The sequence below is a fragment of the Ascaphus truei genome, chromosome 3, assembly GCF_040206685.1.
Source record: "Ascaphus truei isolate aAscTru1 chromosome 3, aAscTru1.hap1, whole genome shotgun sequence".
NCBI lineage: Eukaryota > Metazoa > Chordata > Amphibia > Anura > Ascaphidae > Ascaphus > Ascaphus truei.
Window position 1 is genome coordinate 357,958,998 of NC_134485.1, and position 25,523 is coordinate 357,984,520.

At 42.3% G+C, this 25,523-nt stretch overlaps 1 protein-coding gene across 1 annotated transcript in view; it reads right to left on the reverse strand.

The window, feature by feature from the left end:
• COG6 (component of oligomeric golgi complex 6) overlaps positions 1-24,912 on the reverse strand; it is a 158,586-nt gene extending 133,674 nt beyond the window's left edge. The window contains exons 1-3 of the mRNA XM_075592027.1: positions 24,703-24,912; positions 22,600-22,743; positions 14,464-14,535 (exon numbers count right to left, since the gene is read on the reverse strand). Of these exons, the coding sequence (XP_075448142.1) occupies positions 14,464-14,535; positions 22,600-22,743; positions 24,703-24,804 (318 nt within the window). The 5' untranslated portion in view covers positions 24,805-24,912. The remainder of the gene's footprint in view (positions 1-14,463; positions 14,536-22,599; positions 22,744-24,702) is intronic.
• Between the last annotated feature and the right edge of the window lie 611 nt (positions 24,913-25,523).

Here is a 25,523-nt window from a genome sequence, read left to right on the forward strand (position 1 = left end):
TGCGCACGCACGCCGCCCCCTGGTGTCCGTACTCGCGAAGCACGTGTACGTACACAGGGGTATGGTGTAACTAAAAAAAAATGTACGTACTTGCGAGTGTACGTAAAGTGGGTGTATGTAAAACGGGGTATGCCTGTACAGAGGCCTCGCTCTCTTCCCCACTTATTCTGAGGGAGAGCAACCCAGGATGGAGTTTATTGGTAGCAAAATTTTAAATTCGCCACTGTCTATCCTGGATTTCCTCTTACCTCTCCCACCGAACCTTCAGTCCCTTGTTTGCCAACACCTCCTCATCTGATGATCTCTCTGTGGGGGTACCCTACGGCTCTGTCCTGGGACCTTTTCTCTTGGGTTCAAATACCACCTTTATGTTGGTGACACACAACCCCTGACCTTGCAATCACTACACAGACCAAACTCTCTGAATGTCTCTCCGCTATATCGTCATGGATGGCCCTCCATCGACAAACTTAACATGTCAAAAACGGAGCTCTTCATACTTCCTCCAAAGCCTGGCCCTACTACCCCCTTCTACATTACTGTTACTAACACTATCATACACCCAGTATCCCTAGCACGCTGGTTAGGTGTCACATTTGACTCCTCTCTCACATTCTCCTCTCATTCACAATATAGCTAAAATCGCTTGTTTTTTTCCCTCTGTAACTGCACAGATACGCCCTTTCCTGTGTTGCTCTACTGCTAAAACCTTAATGTAGGCCCTCATTCTATCCCGTCTCGACTATTGTAATCTTCTGCTGTCCGGCCTTCCTCCGCTTCAATCAATCCTAAACCATACTGCTGCTAGAATCCCTTTACTCTCTCCTAAATCCTTCTCAGCGCGTCTCCTGCTGAAATCACTCTCATGGCTTCCTACCAAATCCTGTATGGAAAACAGTCATCTGTTTTTGATAATTTATTTAAAATGAGACCATGTTATGATCACTGTTAGAGAGGAAGAGAACTGGCAGAGCACTACTATAGATATCCAGAAAAAAGTAAAGAGGAGGGTGCGTATCCCATAAAAAAGTTATTTATTGGTCATGGAAAAAAGGGCAAAGGAGAGCCCCACCAACGTTTCACGCTTCTCAGAGCGCTTTCTCAAGGTATACATATCACAACTTTATTAACATATATATATGTACAAGATAACATAATCAACCAATATTCACAGCCTCAGTGTGGCCCACCCTCTCTAATTGCTAATACTCTCCTGGTGTATGCATATATCCTGTGTCCGTGCACAGGGCTGACGACGACTAGCTCCGCCCCTAGCTACCAATCCGGAGGCATATGAGGTCTGACAGCCCCCAGTGGTACGCGCTTGCGCAGTAATCAACTAAGGGAAAGTCCTCTATGTCAATGGAGGCCGCGGGACGCGGGGGAGGTGCGTCATCATGATGCCCTAAGTGCACATGTCACTGAGACCCCTTACCTGCGGATCGCATGGACGTTGCAGCACTCAGAGTGAGTTAACCGCTTGCTACATGTTTTCCTGCTCAGGACTTTATTAAGACATTTGGTACATCTAAGGCCTCGGCCATGTTTGCTGCTTGCTTGCGGAAGCGTGCTGACGCGCGCTCCCACTCAGCACTGAGCCCCTACAGCCGCAATTACAGCGGCTTTAGTAGGGGCTTACCTGCGCTTCCGCGTGCTTGTGGAAGCGCAGGTCTTAGGGGAATTTAAAATTCCCCCGCTTGCCGGCAAGACAGGCCGGTCACGTGAGCGGTTCGCCCAATGAGGGCGAACCAGCTCCGTGACGTCACTGGCCCGGGGGCAGGCCCCCTGACGGCCTCCTGAGAGCGCGTGCGGTAAGCAACCGCAAGGCCAGGGAAAGCACCCGCTTTCCCTGAGCCTCAGCGCGCCTCAGCGAGCAAGCAGGTAGCATGGACTCGGCCTTAGGGTGTGATTATATATATTGCTCCTGGTGTTACTGTTTATATCAGCGTCACTTATTAGTGAGCTCATTATCCAGGATTTGCAACCCAGTACCTGTCTCCTATCAAGCTTACATGTAGGGGTCCCCCCATGAATATCTGGTTATTTACTCATTTACCTATCTCACTGTTGTGGTCTTTAGCATTACGCATTCACATGGTCTATGATCACTGTTACCCAAATATTCCTGGACTTGAATACTTGTTATTACTTCTACATTGTTTGATATTACCAAATTCAGTATTGCCCCTCTATTGGTTTGTTCCTCAAAAATTTGGGTCGTATAATTGTCTTTAAGCACCCCCAAAAACCTGTTTCCTTTTGTTATAATGCTAATCTCATTGCCCCAGTTGGTCTCTATAATTAAAATCAACCATTAGAAAAACATGACCTAGTTTTGATGCCTTCTCCATTTGCAAAAGTATTTTGGCTTCCTCAATCTCACAGATATTTGGTGGTTTATAGCATATTCCCACAAACATTTTCTTTATACTTTTACCTCCACTGCTAACTTCTATCCACAAGGTCTCTACATTTTCATCATTCCATTCATAAACATCTTCCCTTAAAATATATTTTGCACTCAAATCTAAGTGTGATATCAAAGATTTGTATGTATGTATGTATGTATGTAATGTATAATCTATCTATATATTTTTCAAAACGTTGTATGTCTGTTCCAAAGGCCAATCTGATAAGGCCAATCAGTCTGTCACTCACCCTCTGGCCCCGCCGCGCACGCCTCATTGGTCACACTCACCCACGCTGCCCGCTCCTCGGTGCCGCCGCCTCACCTCTCCTCTCCCCACATTCCCCCCCCCCCCCCCCACAGCAAACCCCAGCCTCTGCACCGCTACCCACGGCCAGCGGCGCACGCTCCTCTGCGCCACAGCCTCACCTCTCCCCACATTCCCCACACCAAACCCCAGTCTCTGCACCGTGGGGCCAGCGGCGCCCGCTCCTCGGCGCCACAGCCTCACCTCAAACACCCCCCCTCCTCCACCTCACCTCTCGACACACCGCCTCCCACCGAGTAACCGACGCCTCTCACACGTTGCCAGGTACCTCATCATCCCCCCCGCACGTGGCCGGGCCGGGAAGCCGTAACTGACGCCGCCGCCTCTCACAAGTTGCCAGGTATCTCATCATCCACCCCCCCCGCGACCGGGCAGGGAAGCCGGGTGGCGCCAGCAGCTATCACCACCCCACAACCACCCCCCCCCCACGGCCGAGGTGGCGCCAGCAGGTATCGACCCCCCCGCCCGGACCAGCGGCCAGGCCGGGAAGCCGGGAGCGCGAGCAGGTATCAACAACCACCCCCCACACCCCCTTCGCGACAGGGCAGAGGAAAAAGCAGAGGGGGGGGGAAGGGGGGCACACACAACAACAACAACAACAACAAACTGACTGACTGACACACGAACTGCCTGTCTGAAACACACACACACACACTGACTGACACACAAACACAGACTGACAAACAAACACAGACTGACAAACACACACAAACACACACACTGACGCGCACACACAGACTGGCGAGCGCGTGCACACACACCCACAGACTGACGCGCACACACACCCACTGACTGACGCACACACAGACACAGCCGGATGTGCGCGCACACACACCCACAGACTGACGCACACACCCACCCACTGACTGACGCACACACACTGACTGACGCACACACACTGACTGACTGATGCAAACACACATTGACTGACGCGCACACAGACTGGCGCTCACACACACACCCACCCACTGACTGACGTGCACACACCGACTGACTGACGCGCGCGCACACACACACACACACACACACACACACTGACTGACGCACACACACTGACTGACGCACACACACTGACTGACGCACACACACACACTGACTGACGCGCACACACACACACTGACTGACGCGCACACACACACTGACTGACGCGCACACACACACACACACTGACTGACGCGCACACACACACTGACTGATGCGCACACACTGCATGAAGCTGTAAAGGAGGGGGGAACGGAGCTGGAAAGGGGTCAGGGGACCGGACCGGTAAATGGGGGGGGAGGGACCGGACCTGTAAAGGGGGGGGGGGGAGCTGGATTGATGGGAACGGGGCACAAACAGAGAGGGGGGAGACAGGGGAAGAGAGAGGGGTGAGAGGGAGGAGGAGAGAGAAAGAGAGGTTGGGGAGACAGGGGAAGAGAGAGAGAGGGGAGAGGGAGGGGGGAGACAGGGAGAGGGAGGGGGGAGACAGGGAGAGGGAGGGGGGAGACAGGGAAAGAGAGAGAGAGAGAGGGGGGAGGAGAGAGAGGAGAGCAGGAACATTACATCCCGGGCAACGCCGGGTCTCTCAGCTAGTATACACAAAGAAAGAAAGAGGGAAAAAAGGTTGGCGCTCACACTAATGGTTTTACCATAAAATAAAATATCCCAATGTGATTCTATAATAGCAATAAGGGTCCACCTGATGTGTGTATTGTAATTATCCCACAGACAGTAGGATCAATGTGTTGCAATAACTGTGAAAATACATATAAAATAATTGAATACATTTTTCAATTAGTGTAAAAAGTGTCTATTAAATATAAGCAAATACTGTACTGAAAATGCCAACAATGTGAAAAAATGTTTTTATATAATGTGAATATTAAAAAGAAAATCTCACGAAGAGAAAATAAAATGTGTGTACTGAAAAACGTGCAAATAATAAATGTAAAAAATTATTTGCATCTGTAGGACAGTTCAAATACTTGAAGCGGAGTCTAGGGCTGCTTCTTAGGCCTCGGATATAGTGCAGGTGGGTGCCTGTCGCCTGATCGATCTGTGGACTTCAGATCACTCGCGACAGGGTTGGGGAAGCATGGCTGTGACATCACGAGGCTGGTTCGCCCTCATTGGCTGAACCGCTCACGTGACGCAGCCTTCGCCCAAAACAATAAAATAGTTTGTCTTTAGAAAAATCTCCCGCCCCGTCGCGCTTCCTTGCACTATGGCCGGTCTCATTGATCTACTGCATTTTGTTAGAGCCACACGCGATGCCGCAGCCTTGGGATGAACCACATCCAAAGATAGATAAAAATAAAAAGAAGAAGCGCACACTCAAGGTAAAAATACAACAAAAATCTAATTTTTATTCCATAAAGAGACAATAGTCTCACTAAAGACAAAAATAGTATTAAAAAAAGTGTATCCATACATGATGTCAAGAAGTAACAGGTATGTAATGGATAATCTCACATCAAATGAATATATCAAGAGGTGCCACTGTGTAATAGTTTTTTAGGGAATAAGGCCACAAAAGCAAGCTTTACCAAGCAGTAGACTTATTGACTGTATAAAAATCCAGAAAGTGGAGCCTCAGTGGGGCCGTCGGTGATAAGACGTCCACATTAATGATAGAGTCTCTGTATACTCACTCCGCGTTGGTAATGGATAGTCTTCTCGTTCATATAGGTCAACCACTCAAGGTCTCAATCAGATAGACGTGGGGACTCAGAACTTCAGGAGATAATCAACTCAGCTGTGAGTATTAACCGTCTGGAGTAAATTGGGAAACTGGACAGCTGATGAGTGTTCCAATGCGTTAGGTAGCTGTTCACTGACTGTGTGCGTAACTTCACTGTGGCAACTCACCAAGGATGTGTGATGACAGACCTAGTTACTGGAAACAAAGTCATGTGTCCCAACATGTTTCGTCACCAGATGTGGTGACTTCATCAGTGTTGGTGTGATTTAGGGCTCCAAACCCATAGCTTATATAAGCTAAACATCATAAGACAATTAGGAACCATATCAATAAAATTGATTCAAAAAGTATACAAATGGCATTATAACGTAACACCTATGGAGCCATAAAGTATTTTACAAATAAACCGAGAGAGAGAGATTGAGGCAATAGATAAAAATAGCAAACAGTATAAAAAGAAAAGCTATAAATATGTAATTAGATCGTAAAATAGATACACCTAAAAGATGTGACAATCATGTAAACCAATGAGAAAGTCTAATGAACAGAACTTGGTATATAGCATAACAGTGACCATGTTGGTAAGTGTACCTATGCACCCTAATAGAAGTTCAGGTTAGTATATCCCCAAACATTGACAGAATGTAATATCTATTAAAAGTACAGATATGTAAAAAAATGTAATTAAAAAAAAAAGGATTTTGAACAGTACACCTGAGATATAACAAAGGATACTGTAGCAAAGATGCATTAAATCATTAAATAATAGTACTGGTATTAATATTTTCATTTAAACCATTAGGGAATACATTTTAAATTAAAAAATCCAGTATGTTTCTTGTTTACAAAGTATTTTAACCTGCTCCAACCCACAATTGATGGGGGTACATGCTCCAATCCCATCAGTTTGAGACCTTCTGGGTTTTTTTTTTTTTTAACCTTTCAAAATAAAAACACAGAATACAGAGAGTTAACATTCGGTTTTTAATTTTGCACCTGTGCTTCAGGAACCAGATATACCAGTACTATTGTTTAATGATTAATGCATCTTTGCTCCAGTATCCTTTGTTATATCCCAGGTGTACTGTTCCAAATGAATTTTTTTTTTTACTGGTCTGTACTTATAATAGATATTAAATTCTGTCAATGTTTGGGAATTTGCAAGCCTGAACTTCTTCTATTAGGGTGCATAGCTACGCTTCACAATATGTTCATCTTCATGTCATATACTATACCAAGTTCATCACATCTTTTAGGCGTATTTATCTTATGTCCTAATTACATGTTATAGCTTTTCATGTTATATTGTTTGCCATTTGTATCTATTGCGTCAATCTCGCTCAAGGTTTATTTAGTAAAATCCTTTATGGGCTCCATAGGTGTTACGTTAGAATGCTATTTGTATACTTTTTGACTCGATTGATGTTATGGTTACCAATTGCCTTATGATGTTTAGCCTATATACAGGCATACCCCGCATTAACGTACGCAATGGGACCGGAGCATGTATGTAAAGCGAAAATTTACTTAAAGTGAAGCACTGCCTTTTTCCCCACTTATCGATGCATGTACTGTACTGCAATCGTCATATACGGCATAACTGATGTAAATAACGCATTTGTAACAGGCTCTATAGTCTCCCCGCTTGTGCACAGCTTCGGCACAGGTTGGGAGACGGTATTGCTGTTCAGGACGTGCTGACAGGCGCATGCGTGAGCTGCCATTTGCCTATTAGGCGATATGTCCTTACTCGTGAGTGTATTAAAGTGAGTGTCCTTAAACCGGGGTATGCCTGTAAGCAATGGGTTGTGACGAAACGCGTTGGGACTTGACTGTTTCCAATAACTAGATCGGTCATCACGCATCCGTGGTAAGTTACCACAGTGATCTTATGCACAGAGTCAGTGCACGGCTAACTACCGCATTGCGGTCAAGTTTCCCAGCGGTCCAGTTTCCCAGTTTACTTCAGACGGTTCACAATACTCACAGCGGAGGTGATTATCGCCTGAAGTTCTGAGTCCCCACGCCCGTCTGATTGAAACCTTGTGTGGTTGACATAGATGAACGGGAAGACTATCCATTACCAGCACGGAGTGAGTATACAGAGACTCTCTGATTAATTTGAACTTTTATCACCGGATCCGCCCCACTGGGGCTCCACTTTCGGAACACATACAGTCAATACATCTATAAATATAGTCAGTGGACTATGTTCATCCACTGATAGTCTGTTGGAAAGGCGAACACGTTAGGAGGCACTAAAAGCATTTTACAGCGCACTATACTAGCCTCGGGTATACACGTATGTAGCGATAAGTTAACGGTCGAGTAATTTTGTTAGTGCAATATGATAGCACGTTCTTACATTTTAGAAAAAAAAAAAAACTACTGCACTATATGCATTTTTTCTGTTTCTTCTTTTTTTTCTCCCTGTTTGTCCATTTGAAATTGCATTGTAATTTACTGAGATTCGTTGGACTAACTTTAACACATTGAGGGTTAATTCAAGAAAGCTTCACCAAGGACTGGTTTTTAAGTGTGGGCTAAAGTTTACGTACTCAAGGTGTCCTTTTATCAGATGAATAATCATTCTTGTTTCCACCTAGATTTTAATAAATGACAGAAGTTACAGAATTTCACTTTTAAGTTTCTTAAATTATGGTTAGATTAGATATATGAACTTTTTTATTCTAATTCCCCGAAGACTACAGGTTTCGGCCACGTCTCTCCGGGTCACGGGTTTACCTGTGAAATCTCCAGGGCCTCGGCTCTTACCTTCTCCGGCAGCAGCGACATCCGGCAACATCTCCCCCTGCAGTATCCCATCAACATGGCTCCGCAACATCAAATGGTGTTGCGCTGCCATGACAATGGGGCGTCACGTGACGCTGCTGTGCCATGAGGCGTCACACTGTCATGACAACACGGCACCATTTGGCGTTGCTGAGCCACGTTGACGGGACCTTGCAGGAGGAGATGTCGCCGCCGGAGAAGGTAAGAGAACTAAATATATAAATACATATTTTTTTTTTTTAAATGTACATTTAATTGCAAAAAGTCTCTTTAAAAAAAAGGTGACGACCCTGTTGCTCTATTTTTATTTTTATTATTAATACTGAAATGAAAACAACCTAGAAAATATACAGAATACAGTTAAGATTCTTAGTAGAAAGGATACATTTTTTTTTTTTTTTTTAATTAATTACAGGAAATTTCCGGTATAAAAACTAATTAAAGCAGCAATTCATTTTTGACGTGAGAAAGACATAAGGCCATATTTACCAAGTGGTGCTAAGCCATAAGATCTGTTCCAAAGACTTAACACCTCTTACAGACCCTTCACATAGTAAATATATGCAACATTTAAAATCAATAACCGCTCATTGCTTAGGTTCTTAGCATCGTTTTATGATATCTTAGATGCACAATTCAATTATTCACACATTAAAGCAGCAATAAAGTGAAAACATTTAACATTTTATCAACTATTTTAATATTTGTTGCACAATTATATAGTGTTTTGCAAATGAAGGCCAAAAGTCTACTGTGAAAAATACAATATCAAGTTTCACAGAATATATAATCCATGATTTTTTTAATTAGAGGATTGATCATAGAAACTTCGAATATTATGACAGATCAGAACCACTGGGTCCACCTAGACAGCCCATGTTCCGATCCGTATTAAAACCTTGGCCTCAAATTTCATCCTTTGGCTTTCCGTTATATTTACAAACGCCTTATGTCTATTCCAAGCATTTTCTAATTACCTTGCTGTATTGGCCTCTACCCCCTCTGTTAGGAGACTATTCCACAACCCTATCTGCAATATAGTACTCTCACATCTCCCCAGAACCTGCCACCCTACAATGACCTTTAGTTCTTGCACTACTCTCGCTCTCTCAAACATAGTAGTGGGTTTAACAAGGTACAAGGTTCAGGGGGATAGTATATTTCAAAGTTTGTCATATTCCCCATTTCCTTTCCCATCCCCAAGTTCTTCAGACTTTCCTAAAATGTTTTATGTAGACGACCATGAACCATATTGGTAACCCTTCTCTGCACAATATTACTAACATATTTATGTCCTGCGGCACATAAAGTCACCAGAACTGAACACAGTACTGTATGCAAGGCATTACAAAGATCGAGAAAGAAACTAAAATTATTAATAATAAATAAGATGTAGATAATTCAATATAGGAGAGTAAAGGTTGTTTTACCTCCTTGTTTGTCATGTCTGACTGACAATAAATTTATTTATTTTTGTACACCTGTGTCCCTGGGCAGTGCGCTGCTTAGTGCATTTTTTTTGCATATTTCTTGGATCGTTTAAGATGTAGATAATCCTGTGTGTGCCCATTTTAAAGAAAACATTGTAAACTACCATTGAAGAACATCATAAAAAAATATTCATTTTGAAAAACCATCAATTTGGAACTACCAAATTATTAACTACCATTGATCTAATATGGCAGCAACGCCTGCAAAAGGTAAACCTACACAAAAACCACTAACTATTCAATGTGCCGATGCATTCACCATGTTTGCTGTATGTTATGCCAACAGCTATTGATGCCCATTTGTTCAGAAGGTCAAACAAACTCATGTCTCTGGCCTCACCTGCTCATAAATGTAATGAATGTATTTATGTTCGTCATTATACAGTATTACACTTTTTTATGCTTGTGTGTAGTAACAGTCCCCCGTTCTTGAAATATTGGATGTCTGTACTGCCTCCTATACTTTATGTATTTTTTTTAATATATAGTAAAGTGAGTATTTGAAAATGTTTAATAAAACTAAACTTGACCAGAAAATAAAGATGCTACAACAGAAATCACAGCTACACAAAAGAATGTTGGTTATTTTTATAGAACAGTCCCTGATACATTTCTCACATTATTTTTCACAGCTATGACGACAACTATTGCTTCCGAGTATTCAATTCTTTAAACATCCATCCACAGGCTCTCTTTTAAATTTGGAATACAAGTTTGACTTTTTTTTTTAAATGTTTTTATTTTCTTTCTGCATTTTTTTTTAGTAGCAGAGGAGTATTGCCTTAATGAACAAAGCACATTAACGCAAGGGGAATGAATGATGCCCAAGTCATTACTGGGCTCCATGTCACTAAAGGTATTTTGAAGCAAAAGCAGTTTATTCCTTTTAGCTGTTAAAAAAAAAAAGGACACTTTAGCATAGCTAAGCAAGTATGCCTATGTAATAAGGCCAGGGAACACACAATAGTAAATGAGATTCCAGAGAATTATGGAGTAATTGCCTGTGAAATTAAGAGGACTTTCCCAACTTGCCAAAATAAAAAAGCCCCAGGCAACGAACTTATGTTCCAATTTCAGCCATGTGAGGTTTTTTCACTTTCTCATTTGCAATACCCTAAAAATAGCTTACATAACTAAAGGTATAAATGAATGCACAATGAGAACATTAGCACACCACAATGCTTTACTGTTATTCACCCTAGCTACAAACTGTGCCCTAACTAATAGCTGCCAACTTTCTAGCATAAAGGGATTTGTCAAACGGAATTTCTGCAAGCCCCTCTTAATTCCCAAATAGATGTGCAGGCTTTTTTTATTGTCTTTTTCCGTGTTCTGCACACATGCAACACTTGCCTTGGCTCTTTGCCATGAAACCAAGACTGGATCGAGAGACATCAAAAGTGTCTCAAATAAAAGGAGTGTGTGGTATGTAAGCAGCGGTGATTCCCCAGTCCCAAAATATTTCCTGTGTTGCATAGATTTTCAGCAGAGAAAAGGTTAATAATATTATTCATAATATATGGTATAATGTATTTTTATGCATATTGCACCAAACCATGTATGCAGGACATAACAGGAGATATTGACAGGGTTGCCACCTCTCCGGGTTTGACCCAGAGACTCCGGGTTTGACCCAGAGACTCCGGGTTTCGGGCACTTACCTCCGGGCTACGGATTCAGCCTGTCAATCTCCAGATGGTAGCGGCATCTCCGGCATTCTCCTGCAAATCTTCCTCCAGCTGCTGTGAACATAGCTGTGCGGCATCAAATGACGTTGCGTTGCCAGGACAATGGGACGCTACGTGATATCATGACACTATGTGGCGTCACGTTATCATGGCAACGTGGCGCAGCGTAGCCTGCCGTTGTCATTGCAACGCGCCATCATTTGACGCCGCACAGCCATGTTCACTGCAGGTGGAGGGGAGTTACAGCAGGATACCGGGAGACACGGCCGCACAAAGTAAGGAATTAATTTTTTTTATTTTTCTCTGGGTTGGCCTTCAGTAGAAGGTGGCAACCCTGGATATTGAGGAAATCAAGGCATGATACAGGGAAGAATAAAACTTAGCGCAGAATGCATACGTTTAAATTATCGCAGCTAGCTGCGTTCCTTCATCAACGCACAAGCCGAGTGATCCACCGCTAAGAGTCGCGAGTGACTGTTTTCGAGTGATCAGGGAATGTTGAGGGAAAAGGGTATATGTAAGAGAAAATGTAAAAGGGCAGGGACAAGCACGTAAGTGTCGATGCCCTGGATCATGTGGTTATATTACAGTGCTTTGGAAATGCTTCATAAAAGCTGACTTTTCAGACATGTCAGGACGATAAGGAGGGAGGTAGGCTGGCAGTATTTAGGAGCCAATCCTTTTCAAAATGTAGCCTCATATTTATTGTATCGTACATGGCAGAAGATATTGGGTATTTTAAATCAATCAATCTGTCGCACATGGGGTTAATGTTGGTTTCAAATTGTCTAAAAAAAACTACAATAATTGTTTTTATGGCCTGTCAAGCCAGGGCTGTATTGTATAGGACTGAGGTTACCGCAAATCAGAATCTGCTTTGCCAGAGATGGGATTAAAATATGGTTTGCCGACACAGAATAAATAGACCCTTTTAACTACCCCTTGAAAAGCATTCCTGGAAGGGTTCCACAGAATGTCAAGGAGCGTGACTAGCCCTACCGTTAAAAAATATGACATATGTAATTCTGGGCTGTACTTTAACCCCAGAAGTTGGTTACATAAACTGCATTCTCACTATCTCCACTCCACTTTCCCTGTGAGGTGAATTTTGATTGAAAAAGGTGACCCATCAAAAGGAGCCTAAATACTACGCTGTAAGGAGAAGGCTGACCCGGTGACCAGAGACGAATCGAAGACCCTATAGGAACGTTTTGGGTGGAGGAGGAGTGACTTTCCCCACACACCAGGACAAAGACCCCTTGATGCATATATACTCACATAAGCCCGTGTGAGTATCTTTTTATTATCACTTTTATTTTACATCTATACCATCCCCGTTATAAGTTTCCCCCATGTGCATTGACTGTGGTTCGGGCTGAACCCTTGTGCACTGAGGTGAGGCTTTATCAGTCTGGCTGTATGTTTAACCAGCAACCTAATTCTACATACGATTTACTATTTATTCATCCGCGCTCCCCTTGTCTTTGTGTTTTCTGCCATATGTAATTCTGGGCCTGACAGGAATAACAAATAGATATCTGTAACCGTTGCAATGAGATGAATTACATGATACCAAACACTTCCTGATTAAGGAGGTGCCAAACACAGGTATTTGTTTCTCATGCAAAAATACAAGTTATATGATTATATTTTGTATGCAAACGTGCATATTAAGTACACAGACGCGACAGCGAAGATGGCATGTGTCTAAGTATTATGGAAACAAAGGTCTGAAGCCTTTTATATATTAAAGCAAATTTAAGTCACCAAGACTTTTTTTTTTCCTTTTAAGTAAAAAATGGCAACAAGCGCTAATTTACGACAGGGGCGGGGCTTATGTTGGTCTCAATGGGCAAATACGGTATATTAGGTCTTATCAAAGGTTTATGAAAATCAAAATTCAACAGAGGTGTGTTCTGGGATAGAACACGTAAATTTGTATTTTTTTTTCTCTGCCAGTGCTCTGGGAAGAACCTACTGTATGACATGGGATTCTTGAATGTTTATCTTTTTATTTTAAGAAACTGCCTGCATTTATTGTAATTGTATGTTCTTGTAATAATCACTTTTCTGTGACATAAACCCTGTCTATTTGTATATTAAAGTCTACTTGTAATAAGTAATACTTTGGGCTCTGATTAAACTGTTGCACGTTTGGAGAAAGTAAATTACATTTTTCAGACACATTTTGCTATAATGTGTGTGTGTGTGGTGTGTGGTGTGTATAATTTTTCTTTAGTAAACAGGGTCCGAAGACCCTGCAGAAATACATTTTGGTGTGTTTATCTTTGGTGATGGCAGCAGCGGATTGATAGACTGCAACCGAGTAAGGGTAAATATTACTCATTTGAAGTACTTTGCGAAGGCGAGTCGGCCAGTGTAGTCGTGTGCATTATCTCTGGTTGCATATATGTCACATGATCACAAGTGCTGTCCGTGACAGATGGTACATTAGGACGGAGTGAGGGGAGATATTGTTCATTAGATGGACCTTTGAGGAAGGTGAAAAAAGTGGGTCAGCTAGATAGCGGTGATTTAACCCTTGTTCCATATACAGATCACATACTCACAGGTGTGCCGTATGTGGTGAGAATTATACAGAATTTAAGCTAAAATTATTTGTATTTTTTCCTATAACGCGGTTTTCACGTGGCTCCCGTTTAAAAAAAAAAAAAATTCTGCACAATGCACACACTCTCACTGCACAGCACACACTCTCACTGCACAGCACACACTCTCACTGCACAGCACACACTCTCACTGCACAGCACACACTCTCACTGCACAGCACACACTCTCACTGCACAGCACACACTCTCACTGCACAGCACACACTCTCACTGCACAGCACACACTCTCACTGCACAGCACACTCTCACTGCACAGCACACTCTCACTGCACAGTACCATCTATCTTACACCTGTGGCGTTCCTCCCAGAGAAGTGTATAATACGCCTCGTAACATTTGATCATTTGCATCTCTCAAGAGAACCAAATACAAGTGCTAGAACAAACGCTAATAATACAAGTGATGTCAAAATGTTGTTCGAGGTGCCAGATAAGTCATTCTTACCTTCAAACGACTGGTCATGTCCTGGCAGCAGCTGCTCATCGCTTGCACATCCTCATTTATACTTTCCAGATCCTGCGAAGTGAACACAATTCATTTAATATCAGTGATCAAAACAACAACTTCATATTGCATTTTTTTTCCTGACTTGCAACTCCATACGATGGATGTGCGGGCTCTATACCCCACGATAACTGGTGCAATAATGTGGGCTAAATCTGCATCACTGCATGTCCCAGTAAGTTCAAATAAATGCAGATTGCCTGTATTAAGCACGCTTGCTGCATCGTAAATGAACCAAGTAAGGTAGGTCGCCACAAACCACAGGGACACCCAGTCAGCACTATAAACATATTTAGCTATTCTCAAAACAGATTAATTCAAAGCTTCACAAAACCAGAAGTAATCCGGTGACCATGCTATTTAAAAAAAAAAAAAAAAAAAAGTTTTACAAAAAGAAAATCTAGGTCTTTTATATTCGAATATGTAAAAAAAAAAAAAAAAATCTGCCCGAGTACTTGGGACTCCACATTTAATAAAAAGGTAGAACTGAAGCACATTACAAAGATATGCCCTTTTCCTCTGTTGCTCGACTGCTAAAACTCTGACTCAGGCCCTCATTCTCTCCCGTCGCGATTACTGTAACCTCCTGCTGTCCGGCCTTCCTGCCTCTCACCTATCCCCCCTACAATCTATCCTAAACGCTGCTGCAAGAATTACTCCACCCTTTCCTAAATCTGTCTCAGCGTCTCCCCTGCGAAAATCCCTCTCCTGGCTTCCGATCAAATCCTGCATCTCGCACTCAATTGTCCTCCTCACTTTTAAAGCTTTACATTCTTCTGCCCCTCCTTACATCTCAGCCCTAATTTCTCGCTATGCACCATCCCGACTCTTGCGTTCTTCTCAAGGATGTCTTCTTTCTACCCCCTTTGTATCTAAAGCCCTCTCCCGCCTTAAACCTTTCTCACTGACTGCCCCGCACCTCTGGAATGCCTTTCCCCTCAATACCCGACTAGCACCCTCTCTATCCACCTTTAAGACCCACCTTAAGACACACTTGCTTAAAGAAGCATGAGTAGTACCGTGGCTAATACTATACACGATACATCAAGATTGGCCCCCTGCAGATGCACTTACCTGAATGCTCTCCCACTGTCTCTGTACGTTCTTCCTACCTACCAATTAGACTGTAAGCTCCTCGGGGCAGGGACTCCTCTTCCTAAATGTTACTTTTATGTCTGAAGCACTTATTCCCATGGCCTGTTATTTATATTATTTGTTATTTATATGATTGTTGCGTATTACTACTGTGAAGCGCCAATGGCACTATATAAATAAATGCAATATCACAAAAGAAGCTGCACACCACAAAAAAAACAAATAAAATACTTGCTGATACCGGTGCTCCTGGTTCAGGGATATCTGCCTAGAACATCCAGCATTGGAGAAAGTAGAAAGATCCAGGGCAACTTTTGGATTTGTTTAGAAAAATTTATTCAGCACAAAAACACAACGTTTCATCCCTCCTAGGGGACTTTATCAAGTGACTGGCTTGCAGAGACTACAAAAAATGTCCAGTATAAATACCCACAAACACCCAGATGAAAACACTTAAAACACCACCAATTATCCCCCAGTAGTCACATGATTGTAAGCAGGCTTGATCCTCCATGCGATGTGTGCTCCAGGTCCGGTCGCGCTGACGTCATCAGTTGGTTCCTACGCGTTGACGTCATCAGCAGGTTCCTCTGCGTGGTGCGTTCCGGCTGCCTGAACAGGCATAAGGTCTTGCTGACGTGCTCCCTCTGCTCCTCCTCTGAATGTTGTCCCTCGTAGTCTCGCGATATTTCGGGATTGCGGTGATGTCATCAATGACAAGCATAGGTCTTCTCTGTCTCCCTTGCTGGTGATGCCGTTTCTACACATGCGCAGTGCATCCGCATTTCAGTGAGGCTTTAATACCAGGGGGAAAAGAGCTTAATCTAGCTCGTGGATAGAACATCAGATCTGGGTGGAATAATGAAGAGAGGAGAGAGTTCAATGTGAATACATCAATAAAGTGCAACTATACCCTAGAATAAAAGATTTAAAATATGGATCATATCTTTCTTGATTTTTGGTTGTTCAAAAAACAGCAGCAGCAGCAAGAGTAAGTATCTACTGTGGAAGAGAAATTCACAAAATATTAGCGACTATTGAGGAAACAACCAAGGGACAAATAGTCATTAAGTCCCCTGGGGGAGACTGTATCAAGTGTATACGTCCAGAAAGCTTCTCTCTGAAGTAATTCTATGTCCCTCTCTGAACCTGGAGTAGATGTAACTACTGATTCTATCCCCATAACTACTGATTCTATCCCCATAACCTTCAAAGACGCTACTGTATATTTATGATCTGTACAATGTGTAATCAATACAGTCTCTTCCTTCTTACTGTTAATTTTACTGCGATGCTCTATGAACCTTGTCTTAAGCATGCGGCTCGTCTTTCCTACATAAAGCAACCCACAAGGACACTTAATGACGTAAATGATGTTCGTGGAAACACACGTAATTCTACTGTGAATCTTGTATTTTTGGCCACTCCGTGGGTGACAAAAAGTATCTCCTGTAGTGAGTCTATTACAGACAGAGCATCCAAAGCACTTATAGCAACCTGATTTTTGTACACTCAGAAAATGTGGTGCTGCAAGATATTTATCATCATTTGCTTTTATGAGCATGTCTTTTAGGTTTTGCCCTCTCTGATACGCAAATCGTGGGGGCTCACTGCATAAAGGGCCTATAAGGACATCAGTTTGAAGAAACCTCCAATGTTAACAAATACTGTTTTTGATTTGTTTACTAGCTGTAGTATACTTGCTGACTATATTGATCCTTTCTGTTCCTGTATCACGTTTAACCGCTTGAACCTCCTTGCTTAGTGCTTTGTCAATATCAGATGGTTTGTGCCCTCGTGAGACAAACCTCTGTTTAATGTCTGTTAAGGTCTCTTTTAATTTTTCAGGCCTACTGACAATCTTAGTAGCCCTTATTTTTTGAGAGAACAGCAAAATTGCCTTAAGAGGTTCTGGATGGAAGCTTAATGCGTGAAGTGTTGCATTGCGATCTGTAGGTTTTCGATAGAGGTCTGTATTAAGACTGTGCCCATCATAAGTGATGAGTACATCTAAGAATGATATCTGGGTGGGACTCCAGTTATTGGTGAACCGAACTGGAGTCGGGAGCCTATTTAGGTATGTAAAAACATCTATAAGCTGTAAGCCTTTTGGCTTGTGCATTTAGTTGCAGATTGCTTATGCATTTTTCTGCACACACTAGAGTTCTGTTTTTGACCTAAGAGGAAGACTATTACTTACCTCATATTGCCCCATCATTTGGGAATTGGTTCAGGTGATATACTGTGCTTTTTTTAAACCCATATGGAAGGACTTGCTAATTTATCTATATGCTTGCTCAATAAAGCCGAAACTAAGACATTTAATGATGATGAGATAAGTCATATTTTGTTTAAATCTACTCCTGAGGAGGCCTTTGGTCCAGACAGGCCCACAGATTATATTAAGGACTTGGAAAAACTGAAACGCAAAGAAATAGAGCTATTTTCCCATGGCAACACACTAACCGAATATTACAAACAACGCCTCATTCCCAGAGGTTTTAGGATTAAAAAATCATCCCACTATTGGAATTGATAACACTGACTTTTGTGATAATTGGTGTAAGATACTGAATAAGGCCTCACTGGATCTTATAGTACTTGTAATAGAAGTCGGGACACAGTTGTCCAAAATGAGACATGACATCCTAAAATTGGAAATAACCATAGCGCATACACATCAGAGTGAGATAACGGTTAACCTGTTAAACGAATTAAAAACACGTCTGCAAAAATATAAAGGTGACCTCATTCATTTCAAGAAACAAAAATTCAAAAAAAAGTTCTCAGACTATAAAGATAATATTGTATATCTTTGGACCAAACCAGAACGGAGTACGAGATACCAGACAAAGAGCAAGAAAAACCAACGCAGAGGAGACAATAATACAAGTGAATCAGAAGCTAGTTCTTCTGCAGACGGTGCTTCATCACAAAATCCAGGGACATCCAAGCCTTTTTAGGGAGAGGCAAAGGGACGGGAGCCAGAGGAAAAGACAAAAGACCAGGAGGGGAGAAGTCATTCCAAGGACACCGCCGATAACGAGATCACAAATATAGTTATTAATCTTTCAGATTATCCTCTTTCAGAGATGGAGCTGAAGGTTCTAGCAAAAGGTCCCTCATTTGTGCCGACTACTATACCCAAAAGATTTAAGGTTGAAGTAGAATTATTCAAATTAGAGAGGAAACAAATTGAAATCTTTTTTCTCTAACAGGGCCTCTGGATTGCAGTTTCAACAGCAGCAGCAACAGCAGCCACAAAACACTCAGGTATCAACAACGGATATGCAGGTATGTAAATTTAAATCCAAATTCATTCCGCCGTCACGTAACCACAGTGTACAGGCTTTTATGAATCTGGTTAAAGCAGATGTTGATAACATCTTTCGGAAAAAACATCATACATACCACAACCTGACTTTAAAAGAAAAGGAGTGTATTACTAATCTGGCGAATAACCCTAGCATCATAATCAAAAGAGCTGATAAGGGGGAAGCACTGGTGCTACAGAATTATGCTAATTATAGAATGGAGGCCCTTAGGCAACTTGAGGACACCAATTGCTATACGCTATTGGATAGGGATCTGACTATCTCCTATCAAAGAGATATTGTGGAGATTCTAAATATGGGACTTCGTAATGCATGGATCTTGAAATCAGAATTAGAGTTTATTACAATGGTCAATCCGAGACGTCCTGTGCTATACTTATTACCAAAAGTCCATAAGAGTCTTCACAACCCCCCTGGAAGGCCCATTATTTCGGCAACCCGCTCTATTAATCAGCCATTGGCTATCTTTGTAGACCAATTTTTACAACCACTTGTAACAAAGGGCAAATCATATATAAAAAGATACATATGATTTTTTGAGCAAACTCAGAGCACTACCATTACAGGATAAAAACATTCTGCTGGTCACCATGGATGTGACCAGTTTATACACTATTATTCCCCACGAGCAAGGTGTGAATGCAGTGAGACAGGCGCTGGAAAATGAACACACTACACAGCCACCCATAGATTTCATTCTTTTTTTGTTGCATTTCATTCTGCATAAAAATTATTTTAAATATGAGAAGAAATTCTATCTTCAAATCATGGGTACTGCCATGGGTAGCAATGTTGCCACTTCATATGCAAATCTATACATGGCTGATTTTGAGGCTAAATACATTTTTAACACCGTTTACTCTGACAAAATGATCTTTTACTGTCGTTACATAGATGATCTGTTTTTTATCTGGGATGGAACGGATGAACAGCTTATAGATTTTTTTTACATACCTAGATAGGCTCCAGACCCCAGTTCGGTTCACCAATAACTGGAGTCCCACCCAGATATCATTCTTAGGTGTACTCATCACTTATGATGGGCACGGTCTTAATTCAGACCTCTATCGAAAACCTACAGATCGCAATGCAACACTTCACGCATCAAGCTTCCATCCAGAACCTCTTAAGGCAATGTTGCCATTCTCTCAAAAAAAAAGGCTACCTAGATTGTCAGTAGGCCTGAAAATTTAAAAGAGACCTTAACAGACATTAAACAGAGGTTTGTCTCACGAGGGCACAAATCATCTGATATTGACAAAGCACTAAGCAAGGAGGTTCAAGCGGTGAAACGTGATACAGTAACAGAAAGGATCAATATAGTCAGCAAGTATACTACAGCTAGTAAACAAATCAAAAACAGTATTTGTAAACATTGGAGGGTTCTTCAAACTGATGCCCTAATAGGCCCTTTATGCAGTGAGCCCCCACGATTTGCGTATCAGAGAGGGCAAAACCTAAAAGACATGCTCATAAAAGCAAATGATGATAAATATCTTGCAGCACCACATTTTCTGAGTGTACAAAAATCAGGTTGCTATAAGTGCTTTGGATTCTCAGTCTGTAATAGCCTCACTACAGGAGATACTTTTTGTCACCCACGGAGTGGCCAAAAATACAAGATTCACAGTAGAATTCCACGAACATCATTTACGTCATTAAGTGTCCTTGTGGGTTGCTTTATGTAGGAAAGACGAGCCGCATGCTTAAGACAAGGTTCATAGAGCATCGCAGTAAAATTAACAGTAAGAAGGAAGAGACTGTATTGATTACACATTGTACAGATCATAAATATACAGTAGCGTCTTTGAAGGTTATGGGGATAGAATCAGTAGTTACATCTACTCCAGGTTCAGAGAGGGACATAGAATTACTTCAGAGAGAAGCTTTCTGGACGTATACACTTGATACAATCTCCCCCAGGGGACTTAATGACTATTTGTCCCTTAGTTGTTTCCTCAATAGTCGCTAATATTTTGTGAATTTCTCTTCCACAGTAGATACTTACTCTTGCTGCTGCTGTTTTTTGAACAACCAAAAATCAAGAAAGATATGATCCATATTTTAAATCTTTTATTCTAGGGTATAGTGGCACTTTATTGATGTATTCACATTGAACTCTCTCCTCTCTTCATTATTCCACCCAGATCTGATGTTCTATCCACGAGCTAGATTAAGCTCTTTTCCCCCCTGGTATTAAAGCCTCACTGAAATGCGGATGCACTGCGCATGTGTGAAGAAACGGCATCACCAGCAAGGGAGACAGAGAAGACCTATGCTTGTCATTGATGACATCACCGCAATCCCGAAATATCGCGAGACTACGAGGGACAACATTCAGAGGAGGAGCAGAGGGAGCACGTCAGCAAGACCTTATGCCTGTTCAGGCAGCCGGAACACACCACGCAGAGGGCCCTGCAGATGACGTCAACGCGTAGGAACCAACTGATGACGTCAGCGCGACCGGACCGGAGAACACATCGCATGGAGGATCAAGCCTGCTTACAATCATGTGACTACTGGGAGGTAATTGGTGGTGTTTTAAGTGTTTTCATCTGGGTGTTTGTGAGTATTTATACTGGACATTTTTTGTAGTCTCTGCAAGCCAGTCACTTGATAAAGTCCCCTAGGAGGGATGAAACGTTGTGTTTTTGTGCTGAATAAATTTTTCTAAACAAATCCAAAAGTTGCCCTGGATCTTTCTACTTCCGCTATATAAATAAAGACATACAATACAATACAATACATACTGTAACATGCTTATTTTGTAGCACAAGACAAGTAGTCAAGACAATGGGACAAATTTTCATCTACAACTGAAAGCAACTACACATTACAGAGCTCTTACATGGATGACACGCTCCCTCGGTCAGGGTTCAAGGGCTAAAAAGCCGAGAAAACAACCTGGATCCTCAAAAGAAAATGGATTTACCGTGAAGAGGTTGCAGGCTTGAAAAAAATGTTTGGCCAAAGGATTGCCCTAAATTACCCATACATATGATGAAAACAATATATAGAAAAACATATAGTAATGTACTCAATTATTTGTCAATTGGATGTGCATCAGGGCTTCTTTGTTTATTTGTAGTATAATTGGTCTCTTTCCCAGTGATACTTCAATTGATACAAATATAATCTATATCTATATTCCTGCCTGCTGTGCTCCGTTGTTACTACCCATGGAATCCTGCTTGATACTCTCTATGTGAGGCACGCTTCATATCTTAAATGGCACCGCAATCGTGAGTTGTTTCAATCATGCTTCATTGTCACATTTGTACACAGACAGTGTACTACTAAGCTCTAGGGAGTGTATCTACTTAGACAGCAGAGTTAGTGGGGGCTGTATATACACAGTATCCAATTTTTCTCCCTGTCACAGAGGATCGATACTTATTGCACTACCCAATCTATGAGCCATTACAATAAATTGTGACACACTCTCTCTCACAGGTGCCAATATTATTTGATACAAGGAGAAATACAATTTATTTGGCTTACATTATATTGCCATTTGCTCCACTTGAGATTCGGAAGCACTGGTATTTGGGACTTTGTTCTATTTTTGCTTATCTGTATAATATTGTGGGTCTGGGTTTTGAGCTTGCATAGATGGTGTATGTTTAACCTCAAAAGAAAGGCCTACCTCTTTAACATTTTTGAAAATGCCCACAAATTCTTCGTTTATAGATAAACTGCGCCGCTCTATATCCCCACGTAGATTTCTCCGGCTTCGCAAACTGTTTTCGGCAAAGAAAGTGGAGAGGGCTTTAAGGGCTTCCAACATTTCCTGTAAAGATAAAGCAAACACATAGAACGTAACAAATAATGAAAAACATCCCAGATATGCTGCTTTGTATGTTTATTTTATTTCAATGTTGAGAATTTCCAGCGGTAAAAATAATTTAAATGATTTTGTATGCGCAAAGTGCATACTGTATATGCATGTATCACATACCTTTAAGAGATCATAAGTGGTGAAATTATTTATTAAGTGGGTGACTAGACTCTAGCTGTGACTTATTTTGGGCTTCAAGAGTGATAGATTCAATCTTTTTATGTTGGTTTATTTCTAACATCTAGTAATGCTTTGCCCACATCTCAAAAGCATTCTTACACCTAGTATACTTTAGACCAGCGGTGCGCAAAGTGAGGGGCGGGAGAATTTCCAGGGGGGGCGCGGCAGCTACAGAGGTCCCGCGCTTTCCCCCAAGGCACTTAAATTAAATGTCGGGGGGACCATGTGAGGCCTCTGCAGCTTCACTTAGGCTGAGGTCCCAGTGACTGCCTCGGCGTGCACTGTGCGAACAAGCACCGGCACCCCAGTCACTCAGGGCCGAGTACATGCGTCGGCGCACATTCAGCAGCCGCGCTGTACTACAAGATTCCACACACTCAAAAAAATTGTGCGTGAAACTTGTGACGGAACCGTGGCCACGCCCCCGCCGGCGGTTCAGCCAATGAGGGCGAACCAGCCGCGTGAGGTCATGGCCACGCCCCCGCAAAAACCCGACCACGCTCCCTCCTGTCGCAACCTCTCCCTCTCTCCTGAAGACCGCAGATCGCAGTTAGCGCTGTGCACGCGACGACCCCCGACCGGGCGTGTCACAGTGATGACTGGGACCGCAGCCTTACCTGATCTTCAGCGATGTGTCGCCATTGTAACCGGCGTTAAATGACATTGCAGGGTCACGTGGCCATGGTAACATCACGTCACATGATCCCGTGACCTCATTTGATGCCGGAACCGAGGAGGAGAGTGGGCGTGAGGCATAAGGTAAGGAGGCGAGGCATAAGGTAAGGAGGCGAGGCATAAGGTAAGGAGGCGAGGCAGGTTGCAAGTTAAAAAAAAAAAAAAAAAAACTTTGCACACCCCTGCTTTAGACTAGAAAGGGCATGAAAACCACAGAACGTGCACACAGCTAATATTATTAGAAAGATAGGCTTGCAGAAATCTTGTGCATATTTGTTTGATTTATTACAAAAAAAAAAAAAAGAGTAGTGTAAATGTGACTCAGAATCCATTATGTTACTTTGCAGCCACTTTGGATTTGTAAATGGGGTTTATGTCATTCAGTATCCATTTTGTTTGACTATGGAAAACAAATAATTACTGAGACAAACGTTGAAATTTATAAGCAAAATGTTACTGTTTGCTGCACGTGGGGGGGGGGGGGAAGTGTGTGTGCCGAACACGCACATTTTAAGTGAAACTTCTGTCTTTTGTCATTGAAATTGTATTTGTGACCATGATGTTTTTAATTAAAACACAATTTCAGTGCCAAAACGTTTGACTTAGAACTCGTGTTTTAGCTATATGCACGTCTATATTTATTGTAGCTGTGAATTCCGTGTGTGTCAGTGCGTGTGCGTGTGTCAGTACGTGTGCGTCAGTGCGTATGCGTGTCAGTGCGTGTGTGTGTGTCAGTGCAATCTACCACTCTCACATGACAATGATATATAAGCCAGCAACATCAATATTTCCTCCTTTGCTGATAGACAATATCATACACCCTTTACATGACTGCAACAACCTTAGCCAGCCCTGCCCCAAACTTTGTGAACACAAATGTAACCCAGCTCCTCAGTGTATTACAGAGAATGGATTATATAGCCAATGCATGGCCCCAACTTGTTCTGTTAAGTGTATATGGGGTTTGTGTGTGTTGTGGAGATCAGCTCTCTCCAGCATCACATACTTCCTGTCCCTGCTTCATACAGCAATAAAGCTCAGCAGCAGCGGTCTCACCTTGTCATTATCCAGCCGGGTCTCCAAGATCTTGTTGAGTTTTCTGGACAGTGGGTTGGTGCTCTGGGAAGCGGTATTGCCGGTCACCTCCACATCAGCCATCTCGCCTCCGCTGCAAATCCCCTATTTTCTTTTTTCTTTCTATCTCTACAGTGCAACGCAGACAGAGCTTCCAATGAAACGCACGGCGAGGTCAACGCGGACTTCCGGGAAGGCAACCAATGGGTGATTACATCGGTGACACGTCACCTCCATCAACGTGTCTGTGGTTGAGCTAGGTTAGAGCAGTGGATCAGATTGGGCTTGAGCAGTGAGTGGTGAGTGAGGCAACGTTTGCCTAGTGCAATGCTGCAAACTGGAGCACGACGGCTAGATTGTTAACGTCCCAAATTATATTTAAATATATATATTTTTTTTCTTATACAAATCTCTTGATATGAGCTTCTCACTCATTTACAGTCGTTATACACGGACACAAAAAAAGGTCTACATGTAAAGCAGTATCAGTGCTAACATTGATGCATTCAAGTGTGTTGCACATACGTCTGTCACAAGATGTTGCTTTTGTTCTGGGCGATGCAAGAAAAATAAAATGTTAAGTTCTCATACTGACTGAGCTGCCACAACCTAAGCAAGTATAGTCCAAATTATTACAAAGTTGTAATGGGAAAAGTCCGAATTTCAAACAGCAAAAATGAAACTGAATTGAGTCTAAATAAATTACTTCCCTTTGTTGCATCATTTGTGCTGGTTATAAATTGACCCATTCTCCTTTATTAATTGTAATGTGTATCAGATTCACAGGAGGCCTGAACCTCTGC